At 38.6% G+C, this 15,254-nt stretch overlaps 5 protein-coding genes across 7 annotated transcripts; 3 read left to right on the top strand and 2 right to left on the bottom strand.

Moving 5' to 3' along the window:
* The first annotated feature begins 501 nt into the window (after positions 1-501).
* LOC149091950 (uncharacterized) lies at positions 502-5,626 on the top strand. Its single transcript, XM_089257006.1, has 2 exons — positions 502-1,197; positions 2,635-5,626. Exons 1-2 carry the CDS (start codon positions 772-774, stop codon positions 3,652-3,654), a joined length of 1,446 nt encoding a protein of 481 aa, XP_089113132.1. The 5' UTR covers positions 502-771; the 3' UTR covers positions 3,655-5,626.
* Positions 5,627-7,078: 1,452 nt separating this feature from the next.
* On the top strand, positions 7,079-7,828 carry Hf (Helical Factor). Its single transcript, XM_018110618.3, has 2 exons — positions 7,079-7,195; positions 7,271-7,828. The coding sequence occupies exons 1-2, from the start codon at positions 7,127-7,129 to the stop codon at positions 7,811-7,813; spliced, it is 612 nt and encodes a 203-aa protein (XP_017966107.1). The 5' UTR covers positions 7,079-7,126; the 3' UTR covers positions 7,814-7,828.
* Positions 7,829-8,481: 653 nt separating this feature from the next.
* Positions 8,482-9,569, bottom strand: LOC108657959 (uncharacterized). 3 transcript variants are annotated; one of them, XM_018110620.3, is made up of 3 exons: positions 9,424-9,569; positions 8,963-9,361; positions 8,482-8,887 (listed from the first exon to the last, which is right to left on the bottom strand). In XM_018110620.3, exons 1-3 carry the CDS (start codon positions 9,496-9,498, stop codon positions 8,840-8,842), a joined length of 522 nt encoding a protein of 173 aa, XP_017966109.1. In that variant the 5' UTR covers positions 9,499-9,569; the 3' UTR covers positions 8,482-8,839. The 3 variants fall into 3 exon arrangements, with proteins under 3 accessions (XP_017966109.1, XP_089114022.1, XP_017966110.1); XM_089257896.1 differs by having other exon boundaries at positions 8,955-9,361; XM_018110621.3 differs by having other exon boundaries at positions 8,482-9,361.
* An 11-nt stretch (positions 9,570-9,580) lies between these two features.
* OS9 (Olfactory-specific 9) lies at positions 9,581-11,597 on the top strand. Its single transcript, XM_018110619.3, has 2 exons — positions 9,581-9,710; positions 11,009-11,597. The coding sequence occupies exons 1-2, from the start codon at positions 9,669-9,671 to the stop codon at positions 11,546-11,548; spliced, it is 582 nt and encodes a 193-aa protein (XP_017966108.1). The 5' UTR covers positions 9,581-9,668; the 3' UTR covers positions 11,549-11,597.
* A 1,670-nt stretch (positions 11,598-13,267) lies between these two features.
* On the bottom strand, positions 13,268-14,507 carry LOC115563255 (uncharacterized). Its single transcript, XM_030385962.2, has 6 exons — positions 14,389-14,507; positions 14,272-14,298; positions 14,032-14,163; positions 13,793-13,939; positions 13,595-13,732; positions 13,268-13,533 (listed from the first exon to the last, which is right to left on the bottom strand). The coding sequence occupies exons 1-6, from the start codon at positions 14,437-14,439 to the stop codon at positions 13,333-13,335; spliced, it is 696 nt and encodes a 231-aa protein (XP_030241822.1). The 5' UTR covers positions 14,440-14,507; the 3' UTR covers positions 13,268-13,332.
* Between the last annotated feature and the right edge of the window lie 747 nt (positions 14,508-15,254).

Genomic DNA, 15,254 nt, shown 5'->3' on the forward strand with positions numbered 1-15,254 from the left:
TGGAACATTTACTCGTACTTACCCTAGAATAATAAAGTATCAAGTTGTTCCGGTCTGTTGATTCTAGTGATTTCTAAGATATATTTTTACACTATTGAACACAACATATTATTATTTTTCCAGTCCTAGAGTTTTGACTTTTCTGTCGTTTTTACTCAGAATCATTCATTAAAATTATATTCACTGGGCTCTGCATTCGAAATAAGGAAAATAAGTTCGATTCAAAAAACATCTTCAAACTTAAAATAAATATATTTTCAACATATTTTTGTTACGTGAATTAACCATATTGACCCGAATTCGATTGGCATAATCTAGAGTTGGAGTATATATGCAGTGCCAGACTTTATATTCAAACCTAGTTAGTTGTACAGCTGTTCAAAGGTTCTCTTCTCTCCCTTGTGTCACGCATAACTACAGCTCGTTTGTCATTTTGTTGAGCTGTTGCGAACCCATTAAAAGCTTAGCTCTTTATCAATCAATTACTATTTTAACACTTGCTCAACTCCATCGATATGCGCTGCACAGAGCTGAAACACAGTCTCTGCCATAATTGAATATCCACGCAAATGTTCGCCAATCAATAAATATATAAATAATTTTTTTTTTTTTTTCATTGCAGCAGGACAACTCGTCGGATAACAATCCAGCTGCAGTCGTTGGGGCGCATGCTGGCCGTCTAGCGGTTCGCTGCCCACAGCTTACAGCCTACAACCCAGAGCTCATAGCCTTACACCCACAACAGCTCCTTGATTTTCTGCCCCGGGCCCAATGTATGCCGGCCGGGCCACGCAATTCGCAAAGAGCATCGGCAGCATGGCCTGCAGCATACAAAAACAGCCCACTCAGCCAGCGTCCACGGCTACCATGACCATGACGGCTACGACCGTGGGCATTGCAGGAGTGAGCGGAGCGACCGGAGGGGGTGGCGCCACTGTGCCCTCCACACCCAAGTCCAACAAGTCGGCGGCACAGCCGCGCGGCTCGCTGCCTACGGATGTGCATCAGCCGCCCCTAGAGTTTCAATGGCCGCCTCCGTTGCCGGTTTCCAGTCACACGAGCAACTTGCGCCTCAATATGATGAATCAGGATCCAAAGGACTTGCACACAGCACGAGCTATTATTGAAGAACTTCGCTCAAAAGTGCGCTTCCAGACGGAGCACATAATGAAGTGGCGCAAGGCGTATGCCATGCAGGTAAGCCCATGTTAATCAGGGTAAAGCGGGCTCGACCCCAAATACCAAGCTTCATATCCTTATATCTTCTACGAGTCCTCATATCGTGCTCTAAGCAAGCTCATATGCTCAAAATGGAAAATCAGAGTATAATGTTTTTGTGAAAAAGTATGTAACAGGCAGACGGAATCATCGCAGACAAGTTTGTCTTATTTTTTCGATAAACCATCCGATAACTTTTTATGGAGAACAATTGAAAAAGTGATTTAGTTTTTTCTGCCTCTCTTGAATACTATTAGACCTGGAGACTACAGATTTACTGAGTATATACATATTTATTTTAAGTATTAGAGGCTTGTGCTTCGGAACGTATATACATTTGAACAGGGTATCTTTTAGTCATTCATTGAGTCTGAACAATATCTAAAGTCATAATAGGTTAAGGGGTACAAATATTTCCAAAGACTTAAAACAAAAGAAAAATATATTATTTTAAGCTCTATTTTCCGGAAGATTTTTGAGGTTTTATTTTTTTTCATATTTTAGATTAAAGTAATTTAACAAGTAAGAAAGCTCTAGTCGAGACTGCTCGACTACGAGATTCCCTGAACCCTACAAGCAACTGATATTTCAATAATAATTGGCACACACGCACGCATACAAACAAACACACGCACACACACACACATACAAACAAACACACGCATACACACACTCACATATACAGGCAATTGCGCTTGGGTTGCGCTGTAGTGTTGGCGATATTATGAGAACTTATTTGTGGAATAATTTGATTTCTAGAGGTACGATCGTAATGATACTTTTAGAACGTAATCATAATGTTTAAATGTATGTGTATACTAAAGCACAAGTCTCCAGTATTTGATATACAACTTTTACAAAGATGATGGTGAGGGGGTGGATTTAGGGGTGGAAGGTAAATTTTAACAAAAACCGAAATTGTATAAAATTCATCTTAATATACATTTTGGAGACTCTAGCTTGAAAGATGTAGGAGATATAATTTTTTAAGTGATCTTCGATAAGGTTTTTTATCGATAAAAAAGTATCGGAATGAGTTATCGTTTTTTAGTGATATACTCGATATGCGCGATATGTCCGTATATAGCGGACATTTAAAAAAAAGTTCTTCTGAAATCGACGCGTTCATACATACGGACAGGGCCAAATCGACTCAGCTGGTCGCCCTGATCAAGAATATATACACTTTGTGGGGTCTGCCACGCCTCTTTCCCCACCTGTTACATACTTTTAACAAAACCATTTTCAATTGGTACAGGGTATAATAATAATATATACATATATTCTCCGCATCTTTCCGCATTTGTTTTTGCAGGTAACCAAGAATTTATTGTGGGGATAGTGGAAGATGATAGAAATAGAAACTCTAAGGAATTGCATTCACATCACTAACGTCACTTTCTCTTCTTGACACAGGTGCAGCAACACTATCGCTATCAGAAGGAGAAATCGGATCAGATGAATTCGCTGACGTCTCAGCTGCTGCTGCTGGAGGCGCGGCTTAAGCGCAAGCAGAAGCAAATCGCGAGTCTGTTGAGCCATCGGGAGCTGACCATACAGCGCCAGCAGAAGATCATAGATACGCTATCCACGCGCCTGGTGGACCACGGCTTGGAGAGCATCGAGGCGAGCTATGCCAATGAGCTGGACTCTCTAAACGACTCCGACTCGGCCGTGGTGCTAGAGGACATTGACTCGGACAGCAACATGACTCTGGGCACGCGTCGCAGGAGCAGCGGAGGCGGCGGACTGGGTGGCGTGCTAGCTAGTGACGGCATCACCATCGTGCGCTCCATATCGGATGCCATTGAGACGAATCTGAATAAGTATGGAGCGGCCAGGCGCAACAATTGCTATCTGCGTCGTCCGGACATACTGGAGACGGTGTACTCCGTGGAGGAGGATCCGGAGCCGACCACAGACGTGGCCGAGAAGCGCGACAAGTTCAAGAATCGATCGGACAAAGCACTCAGCTCAAGCTCCACCGAGGGACAGATCGACGGAGCGTCGGATGCCACGGACAGCAAAGCCAAAGATACTTCCATGACGGCGGCCATGGCCGTGCCGCGTCGCCAGCTGGGCGCACTGAAACGCTCACCCAGCCACGATGCCACGCCCTGCACAACACTGAGCATGAAGGTACCACAACTGCAACCCCAAAGCCCAAGCCCGAGCTCGAGCCCAATCCCAAGCACCAGCCAACTTCCGGAGCAGGTGAACGGCAAGTCGCAGGTGACGACCTACAATCGTGTCATGTCCAACCATCGATCCGTGACCAAGCCCAAGGACGTGAAGTACAAGCGCATCAACAAAGCCAAGTCCAAGAGTCTCGAGGAGCTACGCGGCCGGCTCAAGAACCTGGTGGAGCAGAGACCTGGCCTCGATGCCGGCTACACAGCCGGCATGATGCCCCAAACAGCGCAGTCGTATGCGTGACACACGGAGCAGCTCGACGACAGGCCGGTGCCATTAGCGGAGGTAGAGCCGGCAGCGGCCCTAACTGCCCAGGCCAGCTTATCTGCCGGCCATACACCGGATCAGACGACGCCGCAACGGCACAGCTGTCCCAAGCGCTCGTTGACGCTGCCTCGCATCCTGGTGCCGCAATCTGTGCTGGGGGCGTCGCACTCCGGCAGTGGGGGCGGCACTGGGCGTGGCGGTTTCTAGCAATTAAAGAAATTTTTCATACGCAATTGTGATAAAAAGTAAAATTGTTCTCTTGCATTTCTCTCTCTACCCTCTTTTCCAATCTAACTTAAAGGTACACTCAGAGAAAAAGTTAATTAATCAATTAAATTTGTGAATTTAATTAAATGAAACAGCAATGAAGCATACCTATTTTATTATTACTATAGAACATTTTGCTTCTGCACTGATTAAATATAATTCTTGTTTCTCTGAGTGTAGTTTTCTTTTGTAACATTTGTTTCCTGCGCTGTTTTTGTGTGACACTGACACTGAGATATGGCATTTAATTTAATTTAGTTTTACGCTTACTTTTATGTTCAAATGTCCTTTATAATATAATTTCACATGAATAAATACATAACGAAGCATACATCAACTCATATTCTTTTTTTTTATACTTTAAATAGCCATAAAGCTCCGATTGAATTTCAAGGAATATCAAAGCTTCAGCTGGAGCTCATAGCCGGATGATCTACACTAAAATACTTTATTTGATTGTTTTTTCTTATATATCAGACTATTACTTTCACAAGAAGCGTATGAAAAATTTCCAATAGACTACGAATGGAACAGGATCTGTGAGACATTTGCGACTTCGACGACAATACGAGAAAAGGCCGAAAAAAGTTCAAAGGGCGTGTGTTAGATGTTCTTTATTTTTGAGTATGCTGAAGAGAATTGTAGGGTATCTGGGTGAAATATAAATTTAGGTTAGGAAATTTACAAACACTTGGACTTCAGCTGTACATCAATGTATATGCCATGGACATCAAATAATATATTCTCCAAAATTGCGAATTCCTATGGCCAGTTGATTTTCCATGCTAGATATGTGTACTCGGCTTTTGCAATTTAAATACAAATCTAGTTAACTAAGATGCAAAAAATTAAATGAGAAATAATGTAACGTCATAAAAATCTAAGAGAAAATGTTGCACCTTAGGGCTGCAGATAGAATAAATACCCTTGCAAACATATACTGGTTAAATTTAAAATGATCACTAAAGCTTGTGTTAATTTCAGCGGTTTGACAGCTTAATATTAGCTAGGAATCTACGACAAGTACCATGAAGATCTACTCAACACTTGGTAGCTTTTCCCTATGGACAAAGCAGAGTCCACAGTATACTTATGTTTGTAAATAAACTATATTTTTTATTCCTTGCTCGTTCTCTGCAAGGGTATGATCAAAGAGACCCGTCTTTAAGAGCTTCAAAAATTGGTACCACTTCTCTTATATTTTTCCTTTGCCTAGCAATGGTTTATTATGCATACTTATAGATCCTCCTAGGTGTAAGCTCTACCTGATGGTATTTTGTCTACCATATCCCACAATCTATTTTCATACTAATTTACCTAAGCTATATAATCCGTGTTTCACACTCGAGATCCCTTTAGCCGTAAGCTCTACTCAATGGACTGTCTTCTAGATAACAGAATTTAGGTGCAAGAAAGCTGTACTAAGTAAACTAAATATATGGATGTATATTTTCTTACTTCAATTTGCAGCAAACTATTTTTACAAATTATAATCATAAAATTACATTAATTAGATTATACAAATGTTAAATATGGTAGAAACCTAAACTAAGAGAGTTTATTTTTGCGTTCAATTATTCCCAATTGTTTTGAAAAATTGTTAAAACAAAAAACTTTGAAGCCATGCGCTTTATAAAGTTGAAATGTCATGTGTACCTTGCAGTGATTAAGATTTAATGATTATATATACATATATATATATATATTAAAGTTAATAAAAATCACACATATATATGTAAATATGTGTGTATGTTTCGTGTTATTTAAAACTAGATATAGCTATGTATTACAAATCCTCAAATCTCAACTAAATACAACTAAAAGTACAATGCTCAAACGGCGTCAATATATAAGAATTTCAATATAGCCAGATATACATACATCTACATGAATATAAATAAATGGTATATTAACCCAGTTTCAATAAAAAGTACCTAACTAAATGATTGTTGTACCTAAAGCAAAACCTTCTCTACTCTCTATAGACATTACGCAATCAATTTCGAACAATTATGTACAATATTCAACACTTGAGATACGTAATATCAAGTCAAATCGGCTTAAGCAAATCCAATCAATTTACTAGTCAATTTGATTCGTCAGCTCGATGAGTGCAAAGGCATTCTGAATGTATTTAATGTACTCGGATATAAAGCGTATTATTCTGAATATATGTATAAGAAAAGTGCTTACAATTAATGTGAATCGTTGAGTAAATTTTAGATTAAGTATGAATATTTACAATATACATATATGATCTGCATAACTTAAGTATTTGAATGTTCAGCATATTGATTTAGATGTACGACGATATTAATTCTGCATTTTCATAGGACTTTAAGATGGGAGTAGGATTAAAAACAATTCCCAAAACTTTTTTTTTTTACTATTATTATTCTTCAAGTTTCGAAGCAGTTTTTATATAATCTCTGTGACATATGAAACTGAGAAAAATAAATGAATACATATATATTTATATAAATGTTAGTACAAAATATTCTCCATCTTCGTGCTAACTGAACTTAGCATATTATAAATAAATAAATAAATAAATAATGCTAAATATATAGACATAAATATATTTACAAGAGCATACGCTGTGCGGCTTATGCATGAACGTATATGGTATATTACAATTAATAAGAGTATTGTATTTAATATTCAACATATATGTATATGTATATATGGCAAATAATTCACTAAGCTCTTTTTCTAGTTAGCTTGATTAACTAATTAACTATTTATAAAAATAAGAACCGCAATTACTTTTGAAAATTTGCTCATTTTACAATTTTGAACTAATCAATGTAAATTGTCATTTGATTTTCTGCCTTTGCTAAAATGCCTAATAAAAGCTAAAATTTCACTAGCTCGCGGTTTCGTTATTTAGCAAAAGTCAGTTGAATTTATATATATATATATATATATATATATATATATATATATATATATATATATATATATATATATATATATATAGCTCTGCCTTGCTGAAGGTATTTGATTTTATTACCTAGCTTATAATGATATATATATATATATATATATATATATGTATATATATATATCATTATAAGCTAGGTAATAAAAATCAAATACCTTCAGCAAGGCAGAGCTATTTGCTTAATCTGTTTTCAAAATTTACTCAGCTTTGCAGCGCAGTTTCAATCTGAAGCTAAACATGAACGGCAGCATTTCAATATCTCGCCGACTGAGAGCGCTAATCTGCCTCGGGCTGCTTATCAGTGGGGTAAGTCGAGTCAAATTCCACACGCTACCTATATATTTGTATATACATATATATCATATTCGATTTCATTGTCAGAGCGCAGCTGATTTGAGTAAGGACAACGCGGCAGCCGATTTGTCTGTGAGGGAGATCGAGAGGCTCTACAATGAGGTGCTAGACTCGAGCATAAATAACTTCCGGCAGAGGATGCGTAGCACGAAGAGCAACAGCTCAATTGATAAGCAATATTTCGAGATGTTAGACAAAGCCACGAATGAGAGTTACTATAGCACGGCATACCTCATATTCTCCCTCATTCACGACGACTGGCTCAAGGGGCGCCAATCAGACGAGGTGCTACAGCAGCTGCTGCCCGAGGAGAAAGTCTCCATTCGCGCCTTCTTCTCCAAGGCCCGATGGGAGTTGGTAAAGTACTTCGAAGCCACGCACACGACGAACGAGAAGATACTGCAGTATGTTTCCCGTTGGCAGATCGAAACCGCAGATAGCATCATCGAGGCCTACATGGAATTTCCCAGCAAGCTACGAGAGACGGTGCCAGAGCTGCAGCTAATGGACTACATGGCCCAGGGGAGAATTATTATAGAGGCCGTTGCCCGAGCATTTGCCCGAGCATAAAAAATTTATATGAATTATATACTATGGAATTTGCATACATTTTCACGTATATATTTAGATATTTATTGTTCTTATATATTAACACCTGCGGTATGAAAAAGTAGTAGTAAGACATAAGAGACCTAAAAATTAAGACAATACTTGAAAACAAATTGAAACGAATATTAAAATTAATTAATTTATATGTCGATATTGATCTACCTTAGCTCTACATTTCTGAACCAATTGAAAATGGGAAATCAGGGTATACTGTTTTTGTGAAAAAGTATGTAACAGGCAGAAGTAATCATCGCAGACCCGATAAAGTATATATATTCTTGATCAGCACGACGAGCTCAGTCGATATAGCCCAGTGCGTGGTCCGTTGTCCGTCCGTCCGTCTGTCTGTATGAACGTCGAGATCTCAGAAGATATAAGAGCTACAGAGCTGAAATTTTGTGTGCAAACTCGTGTATACCATACGCAGTACGAGCTTATCATAGTTTTCGATAACTCATCCGATAACTTTTTTATCGAGAATGATCGAAAATTTGGTTTTTCTTTTTTTAGCCTCATTGGAATACCTGGAGACTGTGTATATACATATAATGAATACAAACATTTGAGGTTTTGGATACCACGCCCCTTCGCCGTCAATTTAAAAAAGAATTACTTCAAATACTAGAGAGTTGTGCTTTGGAATGTACATACATTTTCACCATATGTTTACGCTCTAAAAGTTTCGTTAAGATTGTATGTCTACAAAAGAAATTAATCAACAAATATATAGCATACTATTGCCTTATGCGTGAGTGTGGATGCATATGTATGCATGCATAAAAGAAGTGCAGAATAATTGGAATATCAGCTTGTGGGGTTCAGGGCATCTCCTAGTCGAGCAGTCTCGACTAGAGCCTTCTTACTTGTTATATTCATATTCATATTCATGAAAACGCAAAGCTATTCATATAATCTTCGGCGAGTCGAAGTCGAAGTCGACTGTCTTTACATATGTGACTGTACAAATTTTCTATCTGAGCACAGTAATTATTTATAAGTATATCTCTCAGCTGGGAGCTTTTCGATCGCGTGAATCTGCCACGAGAGAGTGTAATTACTATACAGTTATGTATTCAGTTTTTACAGCAGGAGTCGGGTCTACTGGTTCACCAATTTGTAGGCCTCTGTGTTGATCAGCCTCATGAAGTCCTCGTATTGGTGCAGCACCTCTCTCACAGCCCGCAATGCGGGCAGCAGGAGCACTTCCTCGCTGATCTTGCCCACGTAGCTGATCTCAAGGGTCTCCAACTGGGCGCGCAGGTTACTGTGGCTGCGTCTCAGCGAGCGCAAGCGGCGCTGCACATGCCGCTGTCCGCAGCGAGTGCCCTGTGGACGGCACTGATTCACGAATGCAGCCAGGTCTTGACCCAGTTGCTCCAGGGCCTGGAGCCATGAGTTGAGGTCCTCGTTGAACTGCTGCTCCTTGAGCTGTTGCTCGTCCTGTTGCTGCTGTCTGAGCAGCTTACGCAACTCCTGGAAGCTCGCTCTGCCAGGCAGCGCCACAGTCAGCTATTAAATAAACCCGACAAGTTATCAACCAAGCAAACAGGCGTGCCACATAAACAACCTACACCCATTAGCATCAGCAGCAGCAGCAGCAGCATCAGAAGCAGCGGAGCTTTGATGAATAATCGCGCACTCATCATTTCATTAGCGGAACGTTGTTATCACGTCAAGCGAATCGTATTAACTGATTATAGAGTAGCGAATATTTCACCGATCCCACGATCCTCCCATTGTGTGCGTGCCTATAAGAGGCTACGTTAGCTACGTTAGAACAATACAGTCTTCCGAGTAACGCACAACCGGTGGCAGCATGTGGCGTATCGTGCTCCTCTTCGCAGTCCTGCACTCAGCGGTAAGCCAAGCCAATCGGACAGGAGATAGTTGTTGAGTCCACTTGATCCAAGATTCAGTTGTCTAATAAACTAAACTAAATCTTTGTCTATCTAACTATCTATCTGGATTTATACCAATTAAAAGTAAACGTAACTACAACTTTTTATATTCATTCTCGAAAGTGAAATTGTCCGTCCGTCTGTCCGCAAGAACGCAGTATATTTCGGCGCTATTGAAGCTAGAGACTTGAGATTTGGATATGCCGGAAATAATGTTAGTTGAAAAAAAGCTGAAATTTGGTTTATTTAGGCATTATTGATGCTGAAATTTGGTATATATAGGCAGGTTGACCTCCCAAGTCCAACGAGCAAAAGTTTATATCTTCTACAGCTGAAGCTTCAAATTTGGATAGTTAAGTTACTATTAACCTCCTCTATCGATTCTCCAATTAATATTGATACGTCTCTTTAGGGCGTGGCTTATCGAAAAATACCCTGTAATTTTCACATTTAGGTGAAGTGAACTTTCTACGGTATTAGAGCTAAACTTGGCTACTAAATTGCTTATGGGGTGTGAATGAGTATTCCGCAGTCGGTAACGCCCGGCAACGTTTTTACTTGTTATATATAAAAGTATGTAACAGGCAGAATGAATTATCGCAGACCCCATAAAGTATATATATACGTGATCATGACGAGCTGAGTCGATATAGCTCTGTCCATTGTCCGTCCGTCTGTCTGTATGAACGCCGAGATCTCAGAAGATATCACAGCTAGAGAGCTGAAATTTTGTATGCAAACTCGTGTATACCATACGCAGTACGAGCTTATCATAGTTTTTCGATAACTCATCCGACAACTTTTTTAGCCTCATTGGAATACTATTAGACCTGGCGACTTCAGATTTACTATGTATATACATATGATGATTACAAACATTTATTTTAAGAACGTATTTCAAGTACTAGAGACTTGTGCTTTGGAATGTATACACATTTTAACCATATAATTACGCTCTCATTACGATTGTATGTCTACAAAAGAAGTTATTCGTCAAATAAATTCTCATACTATTGCCCACACTGCAGTGCAGCCCAAGCGCAGTTGCTGCTTACTGCGCAGTTAGCAGAGTGCGGGCGCGTGAGGGTGGATGCATGTGTGTATATGTATATGTGCATAAAAGTAGTGCAGAATGATTAGTATATCAGCTTGGAAGGTTCAGGGTATCTCCTAGCCGAGTAGCCTCAACTAGAGCCTTCTTACTTATTTTTTATCTTCTTTTTAAATCTAATATTGAACTCGAATTTTTTTTATGCAGTACACAAACCCAATTACATCCTGTGAAAAACTGGAGTCAAGTCTAGTGCGTGAGGCCACGACTTTCGGAAAGCGGGCATTGATCGAGTCGGTTGAGGTACTTCAGCGCATTATCGATGCTGCCGAGCGACTGGACCCCAACGAGATGGATCGGATTATATTTGATGAAATTGCCACATTCATTGAACGGGCCAGCCACAAAGTTGACTTTGAGGAGCTAAATGACTTGTTGATATGGCTAATGGATCTATTAGATCTATATTATGAAGAGCAGGAAGATGATGGCTTGGAGATAAACGGATCCGAGAGTCTTGTGGACAAGCTAATGCGTCAGTTTGGCTTCGACACATTCGAGCAGAGCCTGGAAAGGCAACTTTTCACCTTCCTGGAACGAACTGAAGATCACATTGAGGCTTATCTAAGAAGACAGAACATCAAGGACTCGGAGCTGCCAAACTGGTTTACGGCCTTCAAAGACGAAAGTGATATTGAAATTAAGTATTTGATGTTAGAAGACATTATTGAAGACTTAGAATGCTAACCTACTTCATAGAATGGTTAACTAAAATATTTTAGTTTGAGTTTCCATTAGATAAGCATGACAAGGACATATCTATTTATGATTAAGTTATATTGTTGAATACTTAATGTACTTAATTTACTTTTAATAATATATGTATGTAAAATATTTCGATGAACATATCAGCTTCAGCATATAACAAGTAAGAAGACTCTGGTCGAGACTGCTCGACTAGGAGACACACTGAACCCTCCAATCTGATATTCTAATCATTCTGTACTCTTATGCACATACACATGCACGTATAAAACGAGCTCTGCTAACTGCGCAGTAAGCAGCGACTGCGCTTGGACTGCGCTGCAATGTGGGCAATATTATGAGAATTTATTTGTTGACTAATTTTATTTCTAGACGTATGTACATCCCTAAGCATTTCTCTAGTATTTGAAATGCGTTTTTTACAAATTGGGGACGAAGGGGGCGTGGTATCCAAAATCTGTAAATTACAAAATGTTTGTACTCATCATATGTATATACACAGTAAATCTGAAGTCTTCAGCTATAATAGTGTTCAAATTAGGTTGAAAAAACAATATCAATTTTTCGATTATTCTCGATAAAAAGTTATCGGATGATTTATCGAAAAAAATAAAGCAAAGTCGTACTGCTATGGTAAACACGAGTTTGCATACAAAATTTCAGCTCTCTAGCTCTTATATCTTCTGAGATCTCGGCGATCATACGGATAGACGGACAGGCGAACAACGGACAGGGCTATATCGACTCAGCTCGTCGTGCTGATCAAGAATATAATTACTTTGTGGGGTCTGCCACACCTCCTTCTGCCTGTTACATACTTTTTACAAAACCATTATAGCTTGATTTCCCATTTTCAATGGGTTCAAGATATAATAAGTTTAATTTCTTTTGAAGATAATTTTGTCGGTATATCCTTTAGCGTATCTCTAATACTATTCTCTAATATTCAATAATGAAAATTTGGTTATAATGGATACATACCATAACTAGAACTAGAGATTTCAGACTTACCGCGTACATCTGTATACTTATTATAGAGATAATACATATTTTTGTTGAGACATGGAAGCTATAAAACTGAATAACAATACTCTAAAATGAATAGTAGAAGCTGAACGCTACGAAAAATAACCAAGGCAACTTGTATGTCAAAATGAAACTATATCCAACTTGGCAAAAGCTGAATGTTATGAAATAAAATTATATAATCTGATTGCTGTTTATCTTAAAAAAAAAATCGAATGTTATGAGAATTGTTATAAGAACAAGGCAAGGCTCACCAAAATAAGACTTTGTTTCATAATAATTATGAAACTAAACAGTAAAAGCTCAGTGTTAGAGCACTGGGCCAGTTGAATGACAAGAGCTGAATAAAGAAAAGTTTTAAGCAAAGCGATCGTATGCCAAAACCTAAATTGACAATGATAACATAAGACAAGTTGTATGAAACTAAATGGCAGATAATGTGTGTTATAGAACTGCATGAGAACAGCTAAATATTATGAAACTCTACCTAACTAATAACTTGGCAAAGTTGATAAGTTGGATCGAATTCGAAGTATTAAAATCCTAAACTATATGAATTTACTATTTTTGTCGAAGTGCGTACTTAATTTGTGCATTTCTGTGTACTTAATTTAAATAATTTATTTAATTTTGGATTTGCGCAGTCAGTATATGTGGAAATATTTTTTTAACGACTTTGAAAATATACAGCTTTTCAGTTTATTATTGAGTATTTTTAGTTATTTGATTAGAAATCTTAGTTAAAACTTCCGATTTATCATGCCGTTTCCTAGGCGACTGTCGAATACGCTTTGCTGAATGTGTGGCGGACCATTGCCATCTGAGTTGTAGCTATAAGATTCTGAGCGATAGAAATTATTGGGAAAGCCACCACCAAAGCCGGACTCTTCGAAGTTGTTAATGGGAGTAAAAAATCCATTACTCGTCGATATGCGTGGACCCTATGAAAGTATTTCGCAGCTTGATCAACTGATGAAGAAAAATTGTAGTAAGTTAACATACCATCTGCGTGCTCAAAGGCATGGGGCCAGTGAAACCAGTTTCGCCAAACACTGTTTGACCTAAACGCGAAGGACCACTGATTCTGCGACTATTAACGAAAGGGCCAGTAATCGTGCCCAATGTGGTGTCAAAATTGGGCTTTTGAAAACATATAGGAAGGAATAGGTTAAGCTATTTTTTTAGAATTCGATTTTATACCGTATTAAATCCAGCCGAAGAAGAGGGCAGGGGTGCTGGACGACTAAAGCGACTTTGTTTTGAGAATGTCGGAGCGGATGGCCATGAGCTATCCTCACGATTTCCTTCCGAGGATCCGAATCTTGGATGGGCTTCGGCCGTAGAATGCTGCAAGGATGCAACAATATAAATTTACAAATATAGATAGCTTGTATATTTATGGCGCTTAATTTGTACAGCCATGCACTTTTAATACTGACCTCTTGAAATGTGGAACGATAATTAGTGCCGTTGTTTACGGGGGGGAGACTCTCTTTAACATTGGTTGATGAAGGCTGAAGAGGCTTAAACTTGTCCGATGGTATATCACGTGTGTCCCTTTTAGTGCGTACCTAAGTATACATATAATAGAAACAAACGATGTTGAGATGATAGTGACAGAAAGACAAAGAGAGAAGGAAAGAAAGAGGAGGAACCAACTTAGCTGGGAATACGCTTACCCAATCAACTGAAGCACTTTGACAGAACTGTAAAATTTTCATAAATTCAATAAATTAGTTTATACAATAATATGTATAAATATATCTGTATATAATTATGTGTAAATATAGTATTACCACTAATCCGATGAATAGGCATCCGACAATATTACAGAGGTGACTGAACATTTTCGATGCTTCGCGCTCTCTAGCCGACTGACAACTAAACGACCTATTGATTGAGCTTCTATAGAACTGAGTAACACGTTTGACTACATTAGTACGAGGTGAGAGATGTTGAATGAGAGTATTGCTGATCAGCTATCAGGGTTATCTGCGTTACAGGCGGGAAAAGCCACGATTTGCAATGAATAGGCATTAAATACTATATAGCATGCACGCACACTCTTCATATTTCTAGTTTAGTTGCATCTCACTCATAAGAAGTCATGCATGGGGTCACCTGATTTCTTTGCTACAGATGTGACGCTTACAAAATACAATTTATATACATAACACATTCCTGATCTACACAATTAAAAAGATCTTACTACACATCATAAATTCAATAAGTCAGAACTCTTCCGCTTAGAGCAGCCTCATTTATTTATATGTCATATACATAGCTACATTACACTCACCATATTGTAAAGTTCAGACATAGAAAAAAAAGATCAATCGTGGACTCTGAAATCCCCTGAACCCTTCGAAGAATTGATATTTCACAATAATTCTTGACGTCTTTTTGCCTGTACAAAAAACACAGAAACATTGAATTGGCGCAATGTGGGCTTACCACGGAAACTTAAATGATTAATAACTTTTCTTGCTGATGGCCGTGTATTGGCCGAAGCCAAAAGTGAGGATGAGGGGTAAAGTACAACAAAAATCAAAATTATATAAAATACATTCTTATGTAGACTCTTGTCTACATTTAAATTTTGGTGACTAATGGTGTAGGAGATATAATTAAATAACTAGCTTTCGATAAGGTTTTTAATCGA

This window comes from Drosophila navojoa, chromosome 3 (genome assembly GCF_054131105.1).
Source record: "Drosophila navojoa isolate 15081-1374.11 chromosome 3, UAZ_NAV_1.0, whole genome shotgun sequence".
Lineage (NCBI taxonomy): Eukaryota > Metazoa > Arthropoda > Insecta > Diptera > Drosophilidae > Drosophila > Drosophila navojoa.